Raw genomic sequence first — 21264 nt, 5'->3', positions numbered from 1 at the left:
ACATTTCAAAAATTCTATGGTAAACAGAATATTAACCAAAAGTCCAACTAGCCACTAATATATTAAAAGCCAACTGATAAAATATGAAATTATATTAATTACTATATGTAGACTGAGTAATCCAGATCTCACACTCAAACATGTCAGTGATAATTTAGGTGTTAATTTGGGAGAAAATGAAGTGGGCAGAGAGTGTGAATGTAAGAACTAGACTAAACAATCTGTTAGAAAGTGGTTGGTTGACTACACTAAAAAGGTCTACCAAGCACGACCAATACTATAGAAAAGAAGAAATTGAAATATGAAATTAAAATACGTAAAAACAAAATGTGCAAACTAATAGTTATTTATTGTACAAGACGATAAAATTGTACTTTATCTTCGAGAGCATTTTTTAGCGTCGAGACGTCAGTCGAGACGCTAATTATGCTCGAGAAGATAATGCGATTTTATCGTCGTGTGCAATACAACATTTTTTTCTATAGCAAGACTTCAAGTTCAAGTGAAAAATAGAATTTCAAAGAAAATTGTAATTTTTAGCACAAAAATCGCAATTGTGTTGCTCCGTTGCTAGGGATATGAATTACTCTGTCAACAAATGTCAAACAAATGTTACGTTTTGGTTTTTGCGGAGAATATTGTTGCGTTTTGTGTACAAAGTGAATAAATACGAAATGGACGGAAAAGAATTAATCCAGTACCTCGAATCAAGTGTTTAAGCAAACGAGTACAAGTTGTGATGCTCCAAAAATAGATATTTCTAATAATGTTAATTGTAAAATTTCAGTTGTTTTTAATACTTAATGTGTTTGAATTTGTAAATTTTATTGAATAAAAAAAATTTAAAACATTTTATCTACTCTTGCTGTTAAAGTATCAGTTTATCTACCCTTGCGGTTAAAGTGATACTTTATCTACTCAAAACAGTTGTTATAGCAACACTAACATTAGCTATGGAAAAAAGTATTATACCTACAGACCACTAATATTATACCACTTTTTCAGTCAAAATTACAGTCAATGGAAAAACTATGAAATTGAAAATGTCAAAGCATTACTCAAGACCAACGAACAAGCTTGTTTAGCACGTTATTGATGATTGAAATATTAATGTTAATTAAAGTATAAAACTAATAAAACTCTTAATGGATATACTCAGTGTAAGAAATCTAAACAGTCCAGCTGGGTCCCCTTCGAGGTGAAGCTTCAATAAAAATTTTAATAAGCGTCCCAGAATTACAGACATGTTATATATTAACAATAGCAAGATCTGGTTTTATGAATATGCGTAAACTGCTCTGTAACCCCAAGCTATCAGTCTCAATAAGATTGAGAACACTAAAGTGTTATGTGTGGTCTCTATTACTATACGGCTGTGAGACCTGGACATTAAAACAGTATGACGTCAACAAATTAAATTCAATGAAAAAAAATGAAAAAGACAGAAAAGATTTGATTTCACGTTCAAAGCGTCTATGTATCTATTGATACGTATTTCGACTTAAAAAGTCTCATCAGAATAGTTATTCATAGCCGTTCTTAACGTGAAAAATTATCTTCTCTGTCTTATTAGAAGCAACAATAACATGGCTTCGTTATGGACCCAATAGCGACATCTGATAGAAAAATCGGTAAGATAGTTTCGAAACAAATTCAGATTTCTGCTTTAATCTGGAGCCTTCTAAAAATTGCAAGACATGGCCAGACGATGATAAAGATGTTAAAAGAGACATGGGGAATCTAAAATTTGCATTCCACGACATGTCTATTCATCTAGGCAGAAATCCTAACGAATTTGTTTCTCGTACTCATACAGAGTAGATCCGAATAAAATGAAAAAGACAGAAAATATTTGATTTCACGTTCAAAGCGTTTATGTATCTATTGATACGTATTTCGACTTAAAAAGTCTCATCAGAATAGTTATTCATAGCCGTTCTTAACGTGAAAAATAATCTTCTCTGTCTTATTAGAAGCAACAATAACATGGCTTCGTTATGGACGCAATAGCAACATCTGATAGAAAAATCGGTAAGATAGTTTCGAAATCGGTAAGATAGTTTTGCTCCAGGTAATATTATATAATGACTAAATAAATTTAAAGGAGTGCTCGAAACATTAGGAGTGCCCAACAACCAGAAAACCAAAAAATATGCAAAAGCACAACCAAGAAAGTGTTCAGATCTTCCCAAGTACTCGTATATGAATTTTCCAATTTCCAAGTAACAAAACAAAATAATTTCTCTAGTTTGTATTTTAGAAAACGTCAAATATAAAGTATTTTTAGTTAAAATTGTGGTTTACTCCTATAAAATAAAGTAGTTAACATTATTATGACTAATTAATAGGTAAAACAGAGGTTAACCCAGTAGCGCTCAGTGGCAACTTTGGTTGCCAGTGATTTTTAACACTCATAAAATCTCAGGTATATTATGTGTTTCCTATTTTTAGGTGGGTTATAATTTTTACATGTCCACTTGGTCCACATGTATTTCTAACCTACAACTTTGCTTGTAAACTTGTTAGGTGCTCGCTAGTCTGAGACTCATACAGCAAACCTTCATGAACAAAACTACTATAGATATTAATCAAAGAAATTTAATATTACACCACATTAATAATATTACACATTTAAGTTACACAATGAAAACGCTGATTGTTGGACTTACATAGCTGCTCAATTACCTTCATTGGCAGAACAATCAATTCCAGCCTCAAGTTTAAAGCAACTATTAAAATCAATAACCCCTTAATTTACGAAAAGAAAAATAAAAGACATCTACAAGAAAACTAAGAAAGATAAAAGACGATTCTGATCCTTGCAACCCACATTCAATCAACAGATCTCGCAAGTTATCCTATCTCGTCTTCGTTTAGGACAATACAAACTTACTCATGAACATCTCATTACGCATACCCAAGCACTTAAATGCAGAAAATGTAATAAACCAATAACAATAAAACATGTGCTAACAGAATGTGATGAATTTGTACACCTATTGTACCCTCCGCATGTGGTTATTGGGGTTATTTTCTAAAAAAAAAACAGATAATATAATAAAATATATTTACAACAATATATGTACACAATGTAAAAATATATTTGTTATTACAGTATTTTTAGATGTATCTGTATATATATATATATATATATATATATATTTATATATATATATATACGTATTTCAGCTGTTTTATATAAAAATATTTTGCATTTTGTTTAGAGTTCTGCAAAAACCCATTTTTACTTCGGTAATACTTTAATAATCGACTTATCTTTAAAAATTTCCAAAATTTTTTTACAAAATACTGTTTGACTTCGAAATAATTTCATTTTTAAAGTACATACTTATAGATCTAATGACATTTTTTAAACAAAATTTTCTTAAAATCTATAGTTTTATAATATACATTTTCTTTAATACACATAATGATACTCCTCAGAAGTTCCAAATGTTTTTAACCTGGAATATTAAAATATAATCTCTAATTGGAACCTATATACAAAGTCTTTTAAGGTCTTTTCAGAAATAAAGTACTAAAAGAATATCAAATATACACATTTTAAAAAGAAATAAACATTTTGGATTTTTTTAAAGATTGTCATTTATTTGCATTAACGTTACTTTAAGATTTAATACATCTGAAATAAATAAGGTCAGTCAAAATATTTACATTTCTCTATTTCTTTCAATACGGGGGTAGCGTGAACTGATATTTATACAATATGTACTAATGTATTCTATATTATAGTCAAAAACGGGTAACTTATAATATATAAAATGTATAATTACAAGAAAAATTAAATGAGATACTAGAAACAGAACAAGCTAATATATAATATGTCATATTTTACAAGATCACTCCAATTTTATGTTTACGTTATGTTTTTTAAATTTTGAATTCTTGATTATTAAAAAATCAGCACACTGGTTGTGAATGTAGCCCCCAAATAAATAAAATTTTCATAGTTGAAAATTCGAGTTATTTTTGTTAAATATTAATATTATTGGAACTTTTTACGAAGGATGGATTGTCGATACCATTGGTCGAATTTGCTTTAGTTTCTATAGGTACGGATTCTGAGCTTGGCGGCGATTCTTCCTTCTTTATATACTTGTACCTCATGGCCATGAACGAAAAGATCAACATATCGGCCACCATCAGTCCACAATATAAGAAAAAGTCGTTACTCTAAAATAGAAGAATAAAATGAATCATAAAAATAAAAAGTATTAAACAGTGATATATAAAAGTTTATTAGATTACTAAATTCATTAAAAGTTCAGAATTCTGGAAATAATATGTCAAAATATCAACATTTATGACCAAAAACACAGAATACAGGGTAATCAACTTTTCCGACAAAATCCGTTATATCTGTAATTATTATTATTATTATTATAACAAATAAGGGCAAAGGCGCGAGCTCCTATTATGCCCCAAAACGAAGAAAAATGTCATTATAAAACTAATAACAATTATAAAGTTACAATCAAGCACATCAAACAAAATTTTAAACAATAAATAAATAATGCGTTCCTAAAATATTGCAGTCCTAAAAAATAAAAAACTACAAAGTATATTTTAAACGTATCAAGACTAGTTGCCGATAAGGTGTCTTGATCCAAATTATTCCAGATATTAAAGATTCTGTTTGGCAAGAAGTCCACCCTGGACCTTGCTGTTGTCTGGTTCGTTTTTATTTTGTAGCGATGGTATCTTAATCTTTCGTCTTTATTTAAAGTAAACATGGTGTTTGGGAACAAGGTTCCCAAAACTATATTTTAAAATACGAAAGGATATAATTAGGTTACCTCGAAGACGTCGATACTCGAATATCGTTAGATGAGCCACGAAGAGTCTATCTTCATGATAAGGTCTAACACGGCCAAATGCCAGACTTGTGGCTTAACGCTAAACATTTTCAAGTAAGGTTTTATCGCGACTGAGATGTTTATCCTGCAGTAGCCCGGCAATCTCTAGAATAGGTCTGACGTATATTGAGAATGTAGTCTATGATTATGAATTATTATAGAACGTATAATGTTCTCCTAAAATGCTTTTGTAAATGCTTAAAAAATAAGTCTGAAAAGATCAACGATTACGAAAGTGCTAAACCAAATAGGAACACTACAAAAACTTTCAATCAAAAGAGTCCATAGCAACAAAATAAGGCCAAGAAAGAAGATACAAAAATTAAAACAGGAGTTATACAAGGAAAAGCGCTATTAGCTGTACTCTTTCTAATATTACTGGATATTATTACCAAAACAAAAGGGTTAGAAACAATTTGCAATCAGGTGATACAAATAATAGCGTACGTAAACGACATAGTGATAGCAGCAAGGAACAAAGAAAAACTGAAGAGAATATTCAAAATAATAGAACAAAAATCAAAACAAAAAACACTCCATACGAATAAAAAGATCTTAAAGAAAACATGCAAAATTAAGTAAAAACATTAGATAATATACTGAAGGCAGAAAACACTGTAAGAATATTAAAAACACAGGAGGATTGGGTGGTGAGGATATATATATATATATATATATATATATATATATATATATATATATATATATATATATATATATATATATATATATATATATATTCAGAAAAGCAATAAAGCAGCTCAACGAAGATTAACGGAGTGGACACCAAGAGGAGAAAGACTAAAAAGGAGGCTCAAGATACGATGGCAGGACCAGGATCAAAGAGATTTAAGAACACTGGACATAAATAACTGTACACAGACACTACTCCATAGAGCAGTTTGGAGGTAAGTGGTTAAAAAGGCTATAAATTTTCATGACATGTAAGTAGATATACCGAATAGAAAAACCAGTGGATTGATCCCCCACGGTCAACAGATTTAAAAAGTTCGTCAGAACAGCTACAATTTCTTTAGAAACATTATAAGAAAAAGTATTGAATGCATGTCATGTTGTGGAACATATAAAAATATAAAATATTAAAAAATTATTGTTTTAATACTATAACCTACCTTTTTCTCAAAAATCTCAATGGATTCTATAATAACAATAATTAAGTTTCCAAATGCAGTGGTCAATAAAAAGCAAGCTTGCAGTAAGGACTTCATTGAAGCTGGGGCTTGAGAGTACGAAAACTCTAATCCTGTAATGGAAAACATAATTTCTGCAGCAGTTATAATAAAATATTGAGGAAGTAACCAAGCTATATGGACTGCATTGGGTTTTGTCACTACCGTATAATCCATTTCCATTTGTTTCTAAAAGAAAAGAATTTTATAATGAGTAAACAGTATTCAATGAATTATTCATTTCACCATATTTTTATAAAAAAATAAATTATACGATGATCAAGAACTAAATTAATTCTTACTAATATATCATCTTGGTGTCTAAGTGGGCGCTCACAACGAGGAGCCGATCGCCGACCCTTGCCCCGACCATAGGATCGTACCATATTAATTCGATCGCCAGGTAAAATAAATGCATTTTAAATGCAAGCGTTAACTGTCAGTGCTATGGTCTAGGCGAGGATATGATGCGATTGTCTTCGTTATGAACGTATCCTTAGGGTACTTACCTCATTAAGCATTACAGCATATGTTCCACCAAGTCTCAAGTCCACAGATTTTTCAAATTGTTTCTCTCCTACTTTTACTGACCAACGCCCAGGATTGGAAAATTCTCTTGCAGATATGTTACCCGAATTGATATTAATCGATTTCCCTTTTAAGGTGTACTTAACATCTGTGTCAGTATAAGATAGAGTTCTAAAAAAAAACAAACAAAATCATTTTTATATAAGAACATTAAGTTATTCTTGCAGTGCAGTATAATAAACCCATCCAGCAGGATTGTTTTTTAGATTGGTCATATAGACCATATAAAGTTAATTACAACACGAAAAACAAATACACACTTTTGGACATTCAGACGTGTTCTGTTAAAAACATATAGTTTTATAATATAATTGTAGCATTGTTTTATCCCATATGAGTGTAATAAAAATTTCACAAGATTTTTAAACAAGAATTGACAAAATTTCGAGCTCCCCTCGGCAGATACTGAAAGAAGTAACAGTACCACAGCACTTAATTTCGCTTATAACTGAACTATATGATCACACTACTGGAAATGCTGCTTGACACACTCTCAAACGAATTCCATTTGGAACAAGTTGTCAGACAAGGATGTATACTGTATCCAGAATTATTTAATATATATGGGGAGTATATTATGAGAAGAGGGCTTGAAGGATGGGAAAAAGGCATCTCAATAAATGGCCGCAAGATAAACAACCTACGTTTTGCAGACGATACAGCCCTTCTTGCAAATAGTCAAGAAGAGTTAATTGATCTTATACAACTGGTTGAAAACGAAAGTCAAATATTTGGTCTGCAGTTAAACATATCAAAGACAAATATCATGAGAGTGGATAGACTACATAACAATAATTCACACATAACCACAATTGACAGGTTTAAGGTTGTGAACTAATATTTATATCTGGGATCATTGATCACAAACACAGGGTCACTACAGAAAGAAATAAAACGTAGATGTGATCTAGCAAAAGTCGCCGTACTAAAGATGGCCAAAATATGGAAGGACTCTCAAATTTCACGAACTCTAAAAATGAGGTTGCTTAATATTCCCAATACTGACATACGGATGTGAATCTTGGACCCTACGACAAGCGGAACGAAGAAAGAGGAAATGTTCTGTTGGAGAAGAATGTTACGAATTCCGTTGACCGACCACAGGACAAATATTTCAATTTTAAATGAGCTAAAAGTCAGCAAACGGCTAACCAGCAAACTGCATCTCCAACAATTAAAATACTTTGGACATGTTATGATAACAAACCTTTCCAAGGAAAGGTAGAAGGCCGAAGATCACAAGGAAGATCTCCAACAAGATGGATCGATCAAATTACAAGCTTATGCAAAAGACCTACATTATCATCATCATCAACTAGCCTCTAACGTCCACTGCTGAACATAGGCCTCTCGCATGCTTTTCCACTTAGTCCGATTTTGCGCTATCTGAATCCAATTTGTAGTTATTTTTTTATGTAATCTGTCCTTCTCTATGGGGGTCGACCTCTATTTCTGTTAGCTTGTATTCGGGGTCTCCATTCCAAAATTCTTTTTGTCCAGCGGTCATCAACTGATCTTGCTACATGACCTGCCCAGTTCCACTTTAGTGTTGTTATCCTTTCAATAACGTCTGCTACTCCTGATCTTTTGCGTATAGTAGCATTGGGTATTCTATCACGTAGAGAAATCCCTAACATTATTCTTTCCATTGCCCTTTCCGCAACTTGTAGTTTACTCACTGTTGTTCTTATGAGTGTTAGGGTTTCTGCGCCGTAGGTCATCACTGGCAAAATACACTGATTAAATACTTTTCTTTTCAGACACATTGGAATCTTGGACCTAAAAATATCCTTCATCTTTCCAAATGCAGCAAAAGCGAGGTTTATTCTTCTTTTCAGCTCGATTGTTTGGTTGTCTCGACTTATTCTGATCTCATGGCCCAAGTATTTATAGGAGTCAACTGGCTAAATATCTTTGTCTTTTACTGAGATGTTTTTGTTGTGGACTAAATTTGTCATAAATTGTGTTTTTGAAAAATTTTTCTTTTTGTGACAGTATGGAGTTTTTGGAGCATTATCTGTGCCTGATCAAAGCTGTCTGCAATAAGAACGATATCATCCGCAAATTTAAGGTTATTTAAAAATTTTCTATCTACATTGATGCCCTTTTCGTTCCAGTCTATTGTTTTACAAGCGTATTCTAGCAAAGTTGTATATAATTTAGGAGACATGTTGTCTCCTTGCCGAACGCCTCTTTTAATACGAAAAGTCCCAGTATCTTCATTAATTCTTACACATACTGTAGCATGCTGATAGATGTATCTGATGAGGGATATGTATCGGTGATCTATTCTACATTGTGTTAGAGCTTGCAGCATTTCACTTTGATTGACCGTATCAAATACTTTTTCAAAGTCGACAAAGACAAGTATCAGGGGTCTATTATATTTAATGGTTTTTTCATTCAACGTCTTAATAGTTTGCAAATGATCATTTGTTCCGTATCCAGCTCTAAATTCTGCTTGCTCGCAAGGTTGATAGAGAAGTCTAGTTTTGATGTCAACCTATTAGTTATCATCTTTATAAACAACTTATAAACGTGAGATAACAAGCTAATAGGTCTATAGTTCTTTAGCTCTGCACAAAAAGGGAGATATACCCTTTTTGTGCATGACTACTATAACAGCTTTATTCCACTGAGATGGTGTAACCTCTTTTGAAAGGCATAAGTTATATAATTGTGTCAATGCTTTCAATACTGTCTTTCCTCCTGCTTTAACTGCCTCAATAACGATTTGGTCATCTCCAGCTGCTTTATTGTTTTTCATTCGATTTAATGACTTTGAGACTTCTTCTATTGTTATTTCTGGGATATCCTCTGAACCCACATTCTGGACTTTTCTCAACTTGGTGCCGTCTTTCTTACCCATTTCTCTATACAATTCTGTGTAAAATTCTTCAACTACCTTAATTATCTTATCTTTATCTGTTACCACTTTTCCATTTCGATCTGCGAGCTTAACAATATTCTTCTTACCTAGAGCTTGACATCTATTCAGCACCTTTAAACTTTTATTTTCCTCGACAACCGTTGTAATCTTTTTCTGTTATATTGTCGTACGTCCTTTCTCACTGCTTTATTAATATCTTTATTAAGTTGTTGTAGTACGCGTGCATTCGTGTCGTTTTTGTTCCATAAAGACCTACGCTTGAGTTAAAAGAAATGACCAGAGACAGAGATATTTGGAGGAGGACAATACACGACATCAAGATAACCACTACACTCCCTCCGGGGTCAGGATTGAAGAGAGAAAAGAGTTCCACCTCATAAATTTATTCACTATCATTTTCTACACAGAACTTTTACTCACGTACATTTATAATAATACTTTAGTTATTTAAAGAAGGGATGTGTTTATACAACCATAAATCGATAATTTGTATGCGCCAAATAAAATTTTGACCCATCATAGATGGGTGGCCAATGATAAACATTATTGGTGGAACTTGGTCGATATAAAAAGGGAGACAGCCGCGATTTTAGGGGACACTTGAGGTAAGGAGCTTGAGACAGAGCGGTAGAAGAGAAAACAACTACCTGAGAAAAACCATAACGGTAAATTGCAAGTGTGCTATAAAATAAAGAAAGTGAGTTTAGTTCTTGACTCTCAATATCATCTTTTTTAATGGTCTTTAGAAATTTGATTTAAACTAACCACTATCGAATAATCGTAAGAACAAAACTACAGGAACTTCCAAACGTAAGTCATCTCATTTATAATTTCACTTTTCTAACGAAACAAGTTACTGTACGCTAAAGTTTTTCACGGTTCCATGCTAAACAGAATTTTAGAGGTAGGTATACTATATCTTTTGTTTTGCTATGTTTGTAGGTACATTGTATAAGATAATAAAATTTCTTGTCTACATATCGTGATATGCTAATAACTGAAGTAATGTTTTGACATTTTTGGTTTATTTTCACTATTCAGACATACATGTCTTTACTTTGCTATATCTAATTATTTAGAAAAGGTTAAAAGTATTTTCTTGTAGTTTTCATAAATAATTTCTTTAGCATCTAAGATTCTCTTAAGTTTTCCTTATCTCTTAGTTGATTATAGAAAAGATAAGGTGGCGTCCATATCACTTAGTACCATTAATTTGTTTATTGTCTACGTTATTTTAATTTTGTTTTATGTAAACAGATGTAAGTACGAAGGTGTGAATTAGGACGAGGGTCGTTATAACGAAATCGTGCGAACGCTGATCGTCTATTGCATCAGTATTTGTCCAAACTCTATGGTGTAAATATGGTTCTACGGAACGGTCTTTGTGATTCTGATTCATCGACGTGTCAGGCAATATAGACGAAGAAGAGAAGTATGGGTAAATCCTTTTTACGCAAAAAGAAACGAGTTTGTATTTGCTCATTTATGGTACGATGTACCAAATCAACCACCACTTGACCACCAGTTGACCACCACTTCTCATATTTTCGAATGAAAAAGGATACATTCCAATACATTCTTAACAAAATTCATGCTAAACTCGAAAAATTAACCATTCACAGTCCATTGTGTTAATCTCGCGTGATCCAAGTTTCGCAGTATTTCGCAATTAGGAATTGGATCTCAACATGCTGGGATCGGATGCGGCATCGTCCGAATTCGGACAAAAATGTACGAACGGTACGGGCCCAGTGGACGAGCTCCTCTTTAAATCACGTGTTTGGATCTTTCGTTCGATCTCGATCGAATTCCGACGAATTGATTTCGCAGCTTTCCGGATCCAGTGGACGAGAGGCCTTAAGTACCCATTTCACAAAGTGTAGTTGTGTAATAAATAAACCTAGCAGCTATGGGCATTGCCTCTAAAATCTGATTTAAGTTTATTGCAGATTAAAGTAACTTGATATCTCAAGTTAAGTTTATTATATGTTACATAGTTTTAGAATCATAGCTAAAATCTGTTGCAGAAAGAAGTACATATTCATATTTAAATAAATCAAGAAATGTCATAATATTAGGGAAATCAATTTTCGAAGCTAACCACTCATAATAATCATACTGAGCAAAGTAACCGAACAAGTCAAATTTGTGAAGATTGTCCTTGACTGTTAATACCCTTTACTGAAGAAGTATTGCATATCATCAAATACCTTTAAAACTGAAAATCTCCAGAACTAAGCTAGGAACAACAATTTAATATGCGAATGATTTGGTGAGCATCTTACAAGGAAAGTACAATACGTTAGTCAGAGATCATATGAACGAGTCTCTAGAATTAGTGAGACAATGAACTTGTTTGGAGGGGCTAACTATAAGTCGCTACAAATACACCATAGTCGCTTTCATACGGAGACGAAAATTAAAGAGATTAGGTCATTTAAAGCTGCAAAGACAAGAAGTTTAGCTAAAGGGAGAGGTAAAGTATGTCGGGGTTATACTATATAGACTCAAAACTCAATAACAATCAGTGCAGTGTCAACTCTTATGAGGGTTAAACGCATGTATGGGAATAAACGGGAATTAAACCGGACATGGTGCATTGGGTGTACATCATGGCAATCAAACTGCCAATAACCTATGCAGCAAAAATGTGATAAACTAATGGGCTAACACACTTTAAACATCTGCAAAAAGCCAAACTCAGCAATGTGAAAAAACTTGCGTGTATGAAGATAATTAGTGCCATGCGTACTACTTCAACAGCAGATATGGAGGCTCTACTATACCCGCCTCCCTTGCATTTAATATAATACAAGAAGCAAGATTGAGAGCCCAATGAATAAAACAATCACTCAAACTTTGAAACGAAAGATTAGGGCATGTGAGTATCACAAGGACTGTGACATTTTTAGTGCGAAATCAGATCACATGACAAAATAAAATAATTTTAAGAATTCATACAGGGTACCTATTCCAGAGAGGAATGTATGGAGAAACAATTAGTCCCACAACCATCAGGGTAAGATCTAGTATATAGACAGATCCAAGATCAGAGAGGATGTGGGGCAGATATACTCCAATAATCTAAGAATTAGTCAAAGCTTGGTTTTTGGGAAAAAACTGCAGTGTTTTTAAAGCGAAGATATATGCGATACTGCAATGTGCAGAGGAAAATAATATGAAAGCCCCTGAAAAAGAACAGATCCATATATTGCCTGACAGTTAAGCGGCATCGAAGGCACTAGCGTGTCAGGAAGTGACAGTGGTGTGGGACTGCATCAAAGAACTAAATAAACTGGGAGACCGGAACAATGTTTGTCTGGCTTGTGTGGGTATCAGGGTACCCTGGATTACCAAAGGCTACAGTACGTAGTGCTGCAGAGGACTGGATCCCTGAATAAACACATGGAATAATACATAATTCATCAAACTGTCTGCTTTGCAACTTGTAGAAAGCACAGTGATAAAGATTTGAATTCAGTTTCGCCAAGTAGGAAATCTTATGATTTCTCTTGTTGTTATTAGATGGCGTTGTTAGTCTGTAAATAGTTATTTCGATAAATATTGTCCTACGACGGGATAGATTTTGTTTCGATTCAGAGCAGTAGCATATGCCGCTCTGATGAGACATAAAGAGGTTGAAATACGTATAAGTGGCTTGCCGCTGCCCTGCATCGAAATAAAAGTCTAATACCGTCATTATGTTTTATTTCTTTACTCTGTTTGGAGTACCAGAAACTAAATTCACTACGAATTTTGACCATGATGAACGGCATGTGGAATGCATATTTTAGATTCCCTTGCCAACTAATTCATCAATCTGTCTGTTGTGCAACTTTTAGAAAGCACACTGGTAAAGATTTGAATTCAGTTTCGCCAAGTAGGAAATCTTATGATTTCTATTGTTGTTACATGAAATAATCTTCGTTGGTGGACTATGTACAAAAAGAACAAAGGTTCCTTATGGGCAGTAACAGACTGAGAACAGTAACAAGAATGTTGACCGGGCATGCACAAGTAAGTGAGTTCCTAAATAAAATAGGCATTTGCGTTGGAAACCTTAACTACAAACACTGTTATAAGGAACCAGAAGCTGTAAAATATGTATTATGCAATTGCGAGGCACTGGACCGCAAAAGACAAAAACTATATGGATAACCACGGGGAGACCCTGGTATATTTAGGACACACTAGGCAAAAAACCTGTACAGCTTCTGCAGTGTACAAAGATTCTAGGCGGTGTAGAAAACAGCAATGGACAGCAAACACAATAAGCTGTAGCTTTAGTGATAACGGAGAGCCCTTGAATCAGACGGGCTCAGGGAATATAGCTGGGATTAATATTTTTTAGTCAAAGAAGATGTAAAGTATTTACGTGTTCACGAGATTTTACCAATATCAATGAATCATATTTACAACACCAACCACCATCATTTCTTATTTAGATAACATAATTAAAACAGAAAGATCAAAGTAACACTTAATATTCAGACAAGTATCACCAAATTATTTGTCTTTACTGCCTGTTAGTGCCAAAACTTGAGCTGTTCTGAACTCTTGACAGCGGAACGAAGGGACTCGCCGCGCACCAAAGAAAAACACAGTCTCCTAAAATCTATCGAACAACTCATACAAACATTATAATATTCACTTATATCGCTTATGTTTAAAGTTTTTATAATAAACGTGAAATTCTCAAAAATTGCACTAATCATACATTATCGCAAGTTTGAGATTATTTATTAACTGCCCAGGCACTAATCATGTAACATGAAACTGTTAATCTTTTAGTTGCATAAAATGTGAAAAAATACATCACACTGTGCTTCATTTTTAAAATAATGAAAGGGAACAGATCCAAGCTACACAGAGCACTTCAAAAAACGATAGGTACTTAATCTATGTATATCTATCACTTTGAATGAAATTGTCAGCTTGACAAATAGTATTTCCGCACTACCTCAGACCCTTCTTGCTTGTATTACAGTATTTGACAACGTCAACAATCTACATCAGTGTAGAGTGCTTCCTGATAGTGAAAGTGCTTAAAGCTGAATCTACTACTACATAAATTCGTATCCTTTTCGATGGTTCAGCTAAAAGCTCGACCGGTATTTGACTTAACGACCTTATGTATGTCGGTCCAAACGTTCAAGGCAACTTATTCTACATATTAATGCGCTTTAGAAAACACAATTACATCTTGAGTACGAACGTAGCAAAAATGTATCGTCAGGTAATGGTACAAGAATCTGAACGCAACCTGCAAAATTCCTATGGCGTTTATCGCTAATGAAAACATTTTAGTATACACACTAAACACTTTGACATACGGATTAGCTTCTGCCTCCTTTCTTGCCCTTAAATCACTACAAGAGGTCGCTCATAGAAACATGAATAGATTCTCTAAAATTTCTAATATCATTTTACGTGATTTTTATGTTGATGATCTAATAATATTAGGAAAATGGATCTCAAATGACTCTTTATCCAATTTTAACCAAACCCCTTTGCACATTTGTAAAGGTGACCAAACCAAAACACTCGGATTACTTTGAAATCCCAATGTTGATTGCCTAAAGTATTTGATTAATAGTTTAGCTCATCATTTCAAAATCACAAAAACGCAAATCTTGTGATCAACTGCACATATTTTCGACTCTCTTGGACTTCTATCACCAGTTGCTGTTACTGCTAAAATTATAATCGAAGATCTTTGGAAGCTCAAAATATCATGGCATGACACCTGCTTACTTACACGCGACTTGAGCCAAATATTATTCTCAATTACAATTACTCAACTCTATCAAAATACTCAATAATAATAATAATCAACAGTGTCTTGTCCTTAACCCAACTTCAGTACAACTGCACTTGTTCTGCGTTGCTTCGCAGCACACCTACGATGCATCAATATACATAGGTTCCCGACCCTTTGTTGTTTTTTTATTACATTTTCAGTTACCTCTTCAGTGGATCAACTTTATTCTTTTTGAGATTAAATTTCGTACGTGCGACAAAGTTTAAGTCATCTGCATACTGGGTAGATTTATTGCATTCTTCTTCTTCAGGTTCCTTCTCCTATCGGAAGTTGGAAATCATCATCGCTATCTTAATTTTATTGGCCGCGCTTCTGAATAATTCTAATGAGCTGCAACCGAACCACTATCTCAAATTTCTTAGCCAGGATATTTTGCGTCGTCCTGGGTTTCTCTTCCCTTGTATCTTCCCTTGCATAATTAATCTAAGTAATACGTACTAGATATTAACCTCGCGAAAACAGAGTACCTATCTACAAGTGAAGAAGACATAGAAGATCTACAGATTGATGACAACGTAACAATCAAAGGAAAGGATAAATTCAAATACCTGGGGTTCATAATCACGAAAAAGGCAACAACAGAGGAAGAAATTACACAAAGATTAGGACAAACAAGAACAGCAATCCGACAACTTAACTCAGTATGGTGGGATAGACACCTAAATATAAAGACAAAAACGCAGATTTATAAAACATTAGTGCGAAGTATTATGAGATATGGGGCCGAAAATTGGATCATAAACAAGAAAAACAGCAGTAAGATAATAGCAACAGAGATGGAATGCCTGCGAAGATGCTGCAGAGTAACAAGAATGGATAGGAGAAGTAATGACGAAATAAAGCAACGAACATCAATAGAAACAGACATACTAACATATATAGAACAAAAAAGACTAAAGTGGTATGGACATGTAAGAAGAGCTAGCGACAGCAGATGGATAAAAAGAATAACCGAATGGAGCCCCATAGGAAGGAGGAAAAGAGGACGACCCCGAAAATCCTGGAGGAACGAAGTAGACGACGCCATGAGTAAGAGAGGACTAAACGATGGAGAATGGAACAACAGAGAGAGATGGAAACGGTTGAGCGAGGGAAGGCAGTGAATACTGTAGAATCCCTAAATATATATAATACGTACTTCTCGCCCCTCATTATATGACCCAGATATTGAATCTTTCTAATTTTAACAGTTTTTATAACTTCACATTCTTTCTTCATTCTTTGTAACACCTCTATATTAGTTACTTTTTCAGTCCACGATATTCTGTGGATTCTCCTGTAGCACCACATCTTAAAGGAGTTTAATTTTTTGATTTCAGACTGTTTTATTGTCCACGCTTCCATGTCGTATAGTAAAGTAGAAAAAACGTAACAACGTAGCATTTATTGCATATTGTGGCTCAATTATTTAGTTAGGCATCACATAACTTTCTCTAACGCAATGTTAGCAAAGGAGGCACCTAGCGCATCTTTCCGCCTCGGTCTTTTGTTAGAGTTAAATTCTTTAAAATAGTTATTTTGGAAAAAACGAAATCCCAAAAATTTTTGAAAATTTTTATAAAGTAGAATGAATATTATAGAAAACTTTTTTCTTACATACTTGTAAATACTTTTAATTACCTATATCTAAATGTTCATCATTCTTATATTGTTTTGGGAAATAATTCTTCTTTGACCAGAATATTAATTCAAAATTGTAGGAATGATGTTCAAATTTTAATAGAGAAAGGAACTTAAAGAATAACAGTAATTTTATATATTGTATATAACCAGTTAAAGAATAAACAAAAAAAAAATAGATAAGATAAACTCACCTCACTAAAGGATAACCAGTTTTGCTCTTAGCAATATCATCTTCATAAAAGCGGATCTTTCCATTAGCTTGGATAAAAATACCATATGCGTTCTTTTCCGCTAGAGAAATCGTTTGGTAACCATCTGAGCATTCAGAAGTATTAGACTTAAATGTAAATGTTACAGATTTATTTCCACTCCATGCAATATCCTCATCCACATATGAAGATGTTGGATTTAAGTTAAATGGCTTCATTTCTGTTATATCGGTGCTAATAGACATAATACAGCTTGACGGATTATACACCCTTAATTGTATGTTACCAGCTGATGGCAATACTGGATCATTACTTTCAATAGCCATAGTGACAAATGCAGAAACGGCAAAAGCGACAGCTGCTAAAAGTCCTCCACAAGCCATTCGCTGTAGAGAAGTCTTCAGTAAGTTACATTTTCCTAAAATATTATTAGAATGCTATAGGCATTTAATTTAATCTAAAACAAGATCAGATAGAAATTCATTTGAGTTTATTATTTTTATGGACATCATCTTATACTACTAAACATGTATTTGACATATACTAAAATACTTTCAAAGCCACTCTGAAGAAAAAAAATAACACTAATGATTTCCTATGATGATCAACATACAGAAAATGTAAAATACTTAAATACAAAATAAATACAAATATAAATAAATACAAATATACTTAGCCAACTTTGGAAACAGATTCGCGGTATCTGTCAAGAATTTATAAAAAAATTGGAGAATATTTGCAACATCTTTAGCCCTGTTTCAGTGTCGATGCACACTTGCCCAGGTGAACCTACGGCTTTACGTATCATTCGAAACATAATATAATGCTCTTAAAAATTTCGTTGTCGGTGTCGAAAATTGAATTTGTGTGTTCCAGCTTAGAATGCCATTACTTTAACCGCTGAGCTAAGCTTGCCTCTATTTGCAAAAATATTTTTTTATATCGATGACATACTGCTTAGTATCTATCAGTTGTAACTATTTGCCTTCTTTAAGTGTCCTATTTATAGTTGCATTCGTTTATTTTTTAACTACTTATTTTACAATCTACAATATTGTTTAATTTAGGATCCACTTAAGATAAACTTTTAATTTACTGAAGCCAACTTGGATGTTAAAAGATTGATATAAACTGAACAAAATTTAAATATTAGCGCCATATGGCATTTACAGGAAGTTAATATTGGTACAATGTGAACTATCTTTTAACGTGAATATTTTAGAACCAAATAAAGTTAGTCTTAACTGTATACTCTACTGGTTGGTTTCATTTTTAAGTTTTAACAGGTTATGGTAGCGTAGACCATTTTTGGGACGCTTTAAAAAATTGTTTGATGACTCAGGGTACGTGAGAGAAATCAATTTATTGAGAAGTCTAATTTTATCGCAATTGGAAGATTGCAGTTTAATGGCAAGTTATGTGAACCAAATAGTTGAAACAGGATAAAAATTTAGTGGACCTGGTTTTAAACTTGACGATGAGTGGATAGGTTCGCTAATTTTGGCAGGATTACCTGATCGTTTTTCACGAATGATAATCGCGATCAACATTCGGGAATGGTGATTTCTACCGATTAAATTAAAACGAAACTGTTGAACATTTAAAGTGATAACACTGTTGGTAATACTGGTAATGCGTTTGCAAGTGGTAGTAGTAACAAAACGAGAACCAATCGCAACAGACAGTTTGAAAATAGCGCCAATCGCAGGAGAAGTGACGACGGCATAAATGACAAGAGAGACTAAGATCTGTCGAAAATCAGATGTTATCATTGTGAACAAACAGACCACTATAAAAATAAATGTCAGTTGAAAACATCCGAAAAACATGCGTTTAGTAGGGCATTTCTCAATGAAGACACATTACCTGATATATAACCTTACGCCAAGTATAACCATAAATGATAAAAATATAGCAGAAAGATTTATATTACACATAAAATCTCTCTGCATGTAATCTCACCAAGCTGCCGACATCATATTACAAATCATAAAGAAATGCAACTTAAAAATACCGAAGATGGAGTGGTAGAAAAAATCTATGAAGACATTCCAGAGATAATAAAAAATAAGAACTCATTACTATATTTTGAATGATAACCATTAAAACTTGGAAATAAGAAAAAACTGAAATAGTAATATGAAAATTCGGAATAGGAGATAGAAACCAAGGTTGCCATAATAAACTACGTGCCTAAAGCAGAATACACTTACTATGAAAATAAGAACTCATTACTATATTTTGAATGATAACCATTAAAACTTGGAAATAAGAAAAAACTGAAATAGTAATATGAAAATTCGGAATAGGAGATAGAAACCAAGGTTGCCATAATAAACTACGTGCCTAAAGCAGAATACACTTACTATGAACATCTATTTAAAAAAATATAACAGGAAGTGGACATAGCATAAACCGAATGGTACAAAAAAATAAAAGTAAGTGGATGTTATTTATAAACAGTTTTCTGTTAGGAAGTGCGTGAAGCTTTAGGACAAAATCTAATTTAAACACTCATAAAGAACGAAAGAAATACTTTACCTACTATATATTATAATACTAGTAAAAGATTTCTCAATATCGACAAACTACAAAGTATTTCTAAAGGGAAAGCTCATAATTATTCACTTCTAATATACTAACTTCTGCACGAATAACAGAATAAACAACACATTTTTTGACTACAAAGACCAACATAAATATACATTCAATAACACCCGTGACAACAATCTGTGAGAGATTATGTTATAACCAATAGAGATATACATCTATCAAAAATAATCGACTTAAGATCCCTTAACTCAGCAGATGTAGGTAACGACCATAGTCTAGTATTATGTTAAATATTAATCATCATGAAATACTTCACACCCAAAGGAGCGGCGCCAACACAAACAAAAATTAGGTCGAAGGACTAAATACGGAATCCACGGTATGCTTATACAGAAAAAGAATATCAAAGAAGATTTCTGGGAATAAAATATTAGAAAACAATAATATCGAGGAAAGCTGAAGAAAACTCAAAAATAACATAATTAACGCAGCCACAGAATCACTTGGAGAGAGGTAAGTAACGAACACTAACATATCAAAATCCAAAACCCCATGGTTTAGAGAGGAAGTATAGAAAAAAAATTGAAGAAGATTGAAGAACACAACAGGCATACAAACACTAATAAGGAATCAGAAATTAAACGAATACTTTAGTCAGAGATATAAAAAGGGAACACTGACAGAGCTTCTCAAAACAGATGAAACACGACTTCTACGGAACACAAAAATAAATATGGAGAAGGATCAGAGGACAAGTAAAACACATTCAGAAGGAAACAGGGACAGACTACTTTCGATCTCTATTTGCTAAAGGTGACGATAATGAACCACTAACACCAATCATGACGAAAAACGAAGAAATAAATACTGAGGAGAAAGAGATAAAGGACACATTAAGAAAATTAAAAAATAGAAAGGAAGAAAGGAGGGGAGAGAATACCGAATGAACACGTAAAATACTAAGGGCCAGATCGGACCAAACAACTATTAAAACTAATCCAACAAATAATAGAAAAAAAAAAAACAGAATACCACAACAATGAGGCAAGTGCAAGAGAAATCATTAAAATACCACAAACCGGCATATCTGTTTCGTGGATTTTAAACAGACATTTGGCATGGTCAAATTAAAGGACGTTATTCACTTATTGTACGCAAGAGAGATACCTCTAGCAATAATCGAAATTATCGAAAATACCTACCAAAACAACATAATAAACACGTAACATTCTCCTGGTCATTTAGATCATGTTCTCGATAAAACCGGTCTATTAAAAAGAGATGCAGGAGCGGCTTTGTGTCAATTTTCTCTGTCGCACTGGGGGAACGACGCTGTTTTGCAACGCTCAGTCTATTTGTATTACATGTCTATGGATAATACAAGGAGAGTCCTCTATTGTTCAACCTGATCACGGATAAAAGAATAAAAAAGTAAGAACTCAAAAAGGATACCAAATGGGAGAAAAACAAATTAAAATAATCTGCTATACAGATTACGCAATACTATTCTCTC

The 21264-nt window shown here is 33.3% G+C and overlaps 1 protein-coding gene across 2 annotated transcripts in view; it reads right to left on the bottom strand.

Annotated features, from left to right (window-relative positions):
* Positions 1-3050: 3050 nt before the first annotated feature.
* LOC140447553 (peptide transporter family 1-like) overlaps positions 3051-21264 on the bottom strand; it is a 184308-nt gene continuing 166094 nt past the window's right edge. For both annotated transcript variants that reach the window (XM_072540266.1, XM_072540267.1), the window contains 4 exons: positions 17181-17616; positions 6577-6766; positions 6011-6256; positions 3051-4194 (listed from right to left, as the gene is read on the bottom strand). In XM_072540266.1, coding sequence (XP_072396367.1) covers positions 3994-4194; positions 6011-6256; positions 6577-6766; positions 17181-17616 — 1073 coding nt within the window. In that variant the 3' untranslated portion in view covers positions 3051-3993. The remainder of the gene's footprint in view (positions 4195-6010; positions 6257-6576; positions 6767-17180; positions 17617-21264) is intronic.

Source organism: Diabrotica undecimpunctata, chromosome 8 (genome assembly GCF_040954645.1).
Source record: "Diabrotica undecimpunctata isolate CICGRU chromosome 8, icDiaUnde3, whole genome shotgun sequence".
Classification (NCBI taxonomy): Eukaryota; Metazoa; Arthropoda; class Insecta; order Coleoptera; family Chrysomelidae; genus Diabrotica; species Diabrotica undecimpunctata.
Note: the sequence above shows the minus strand (reverse complement) of the source record. Positions and strands in the feature narration are given on the sequence as shown.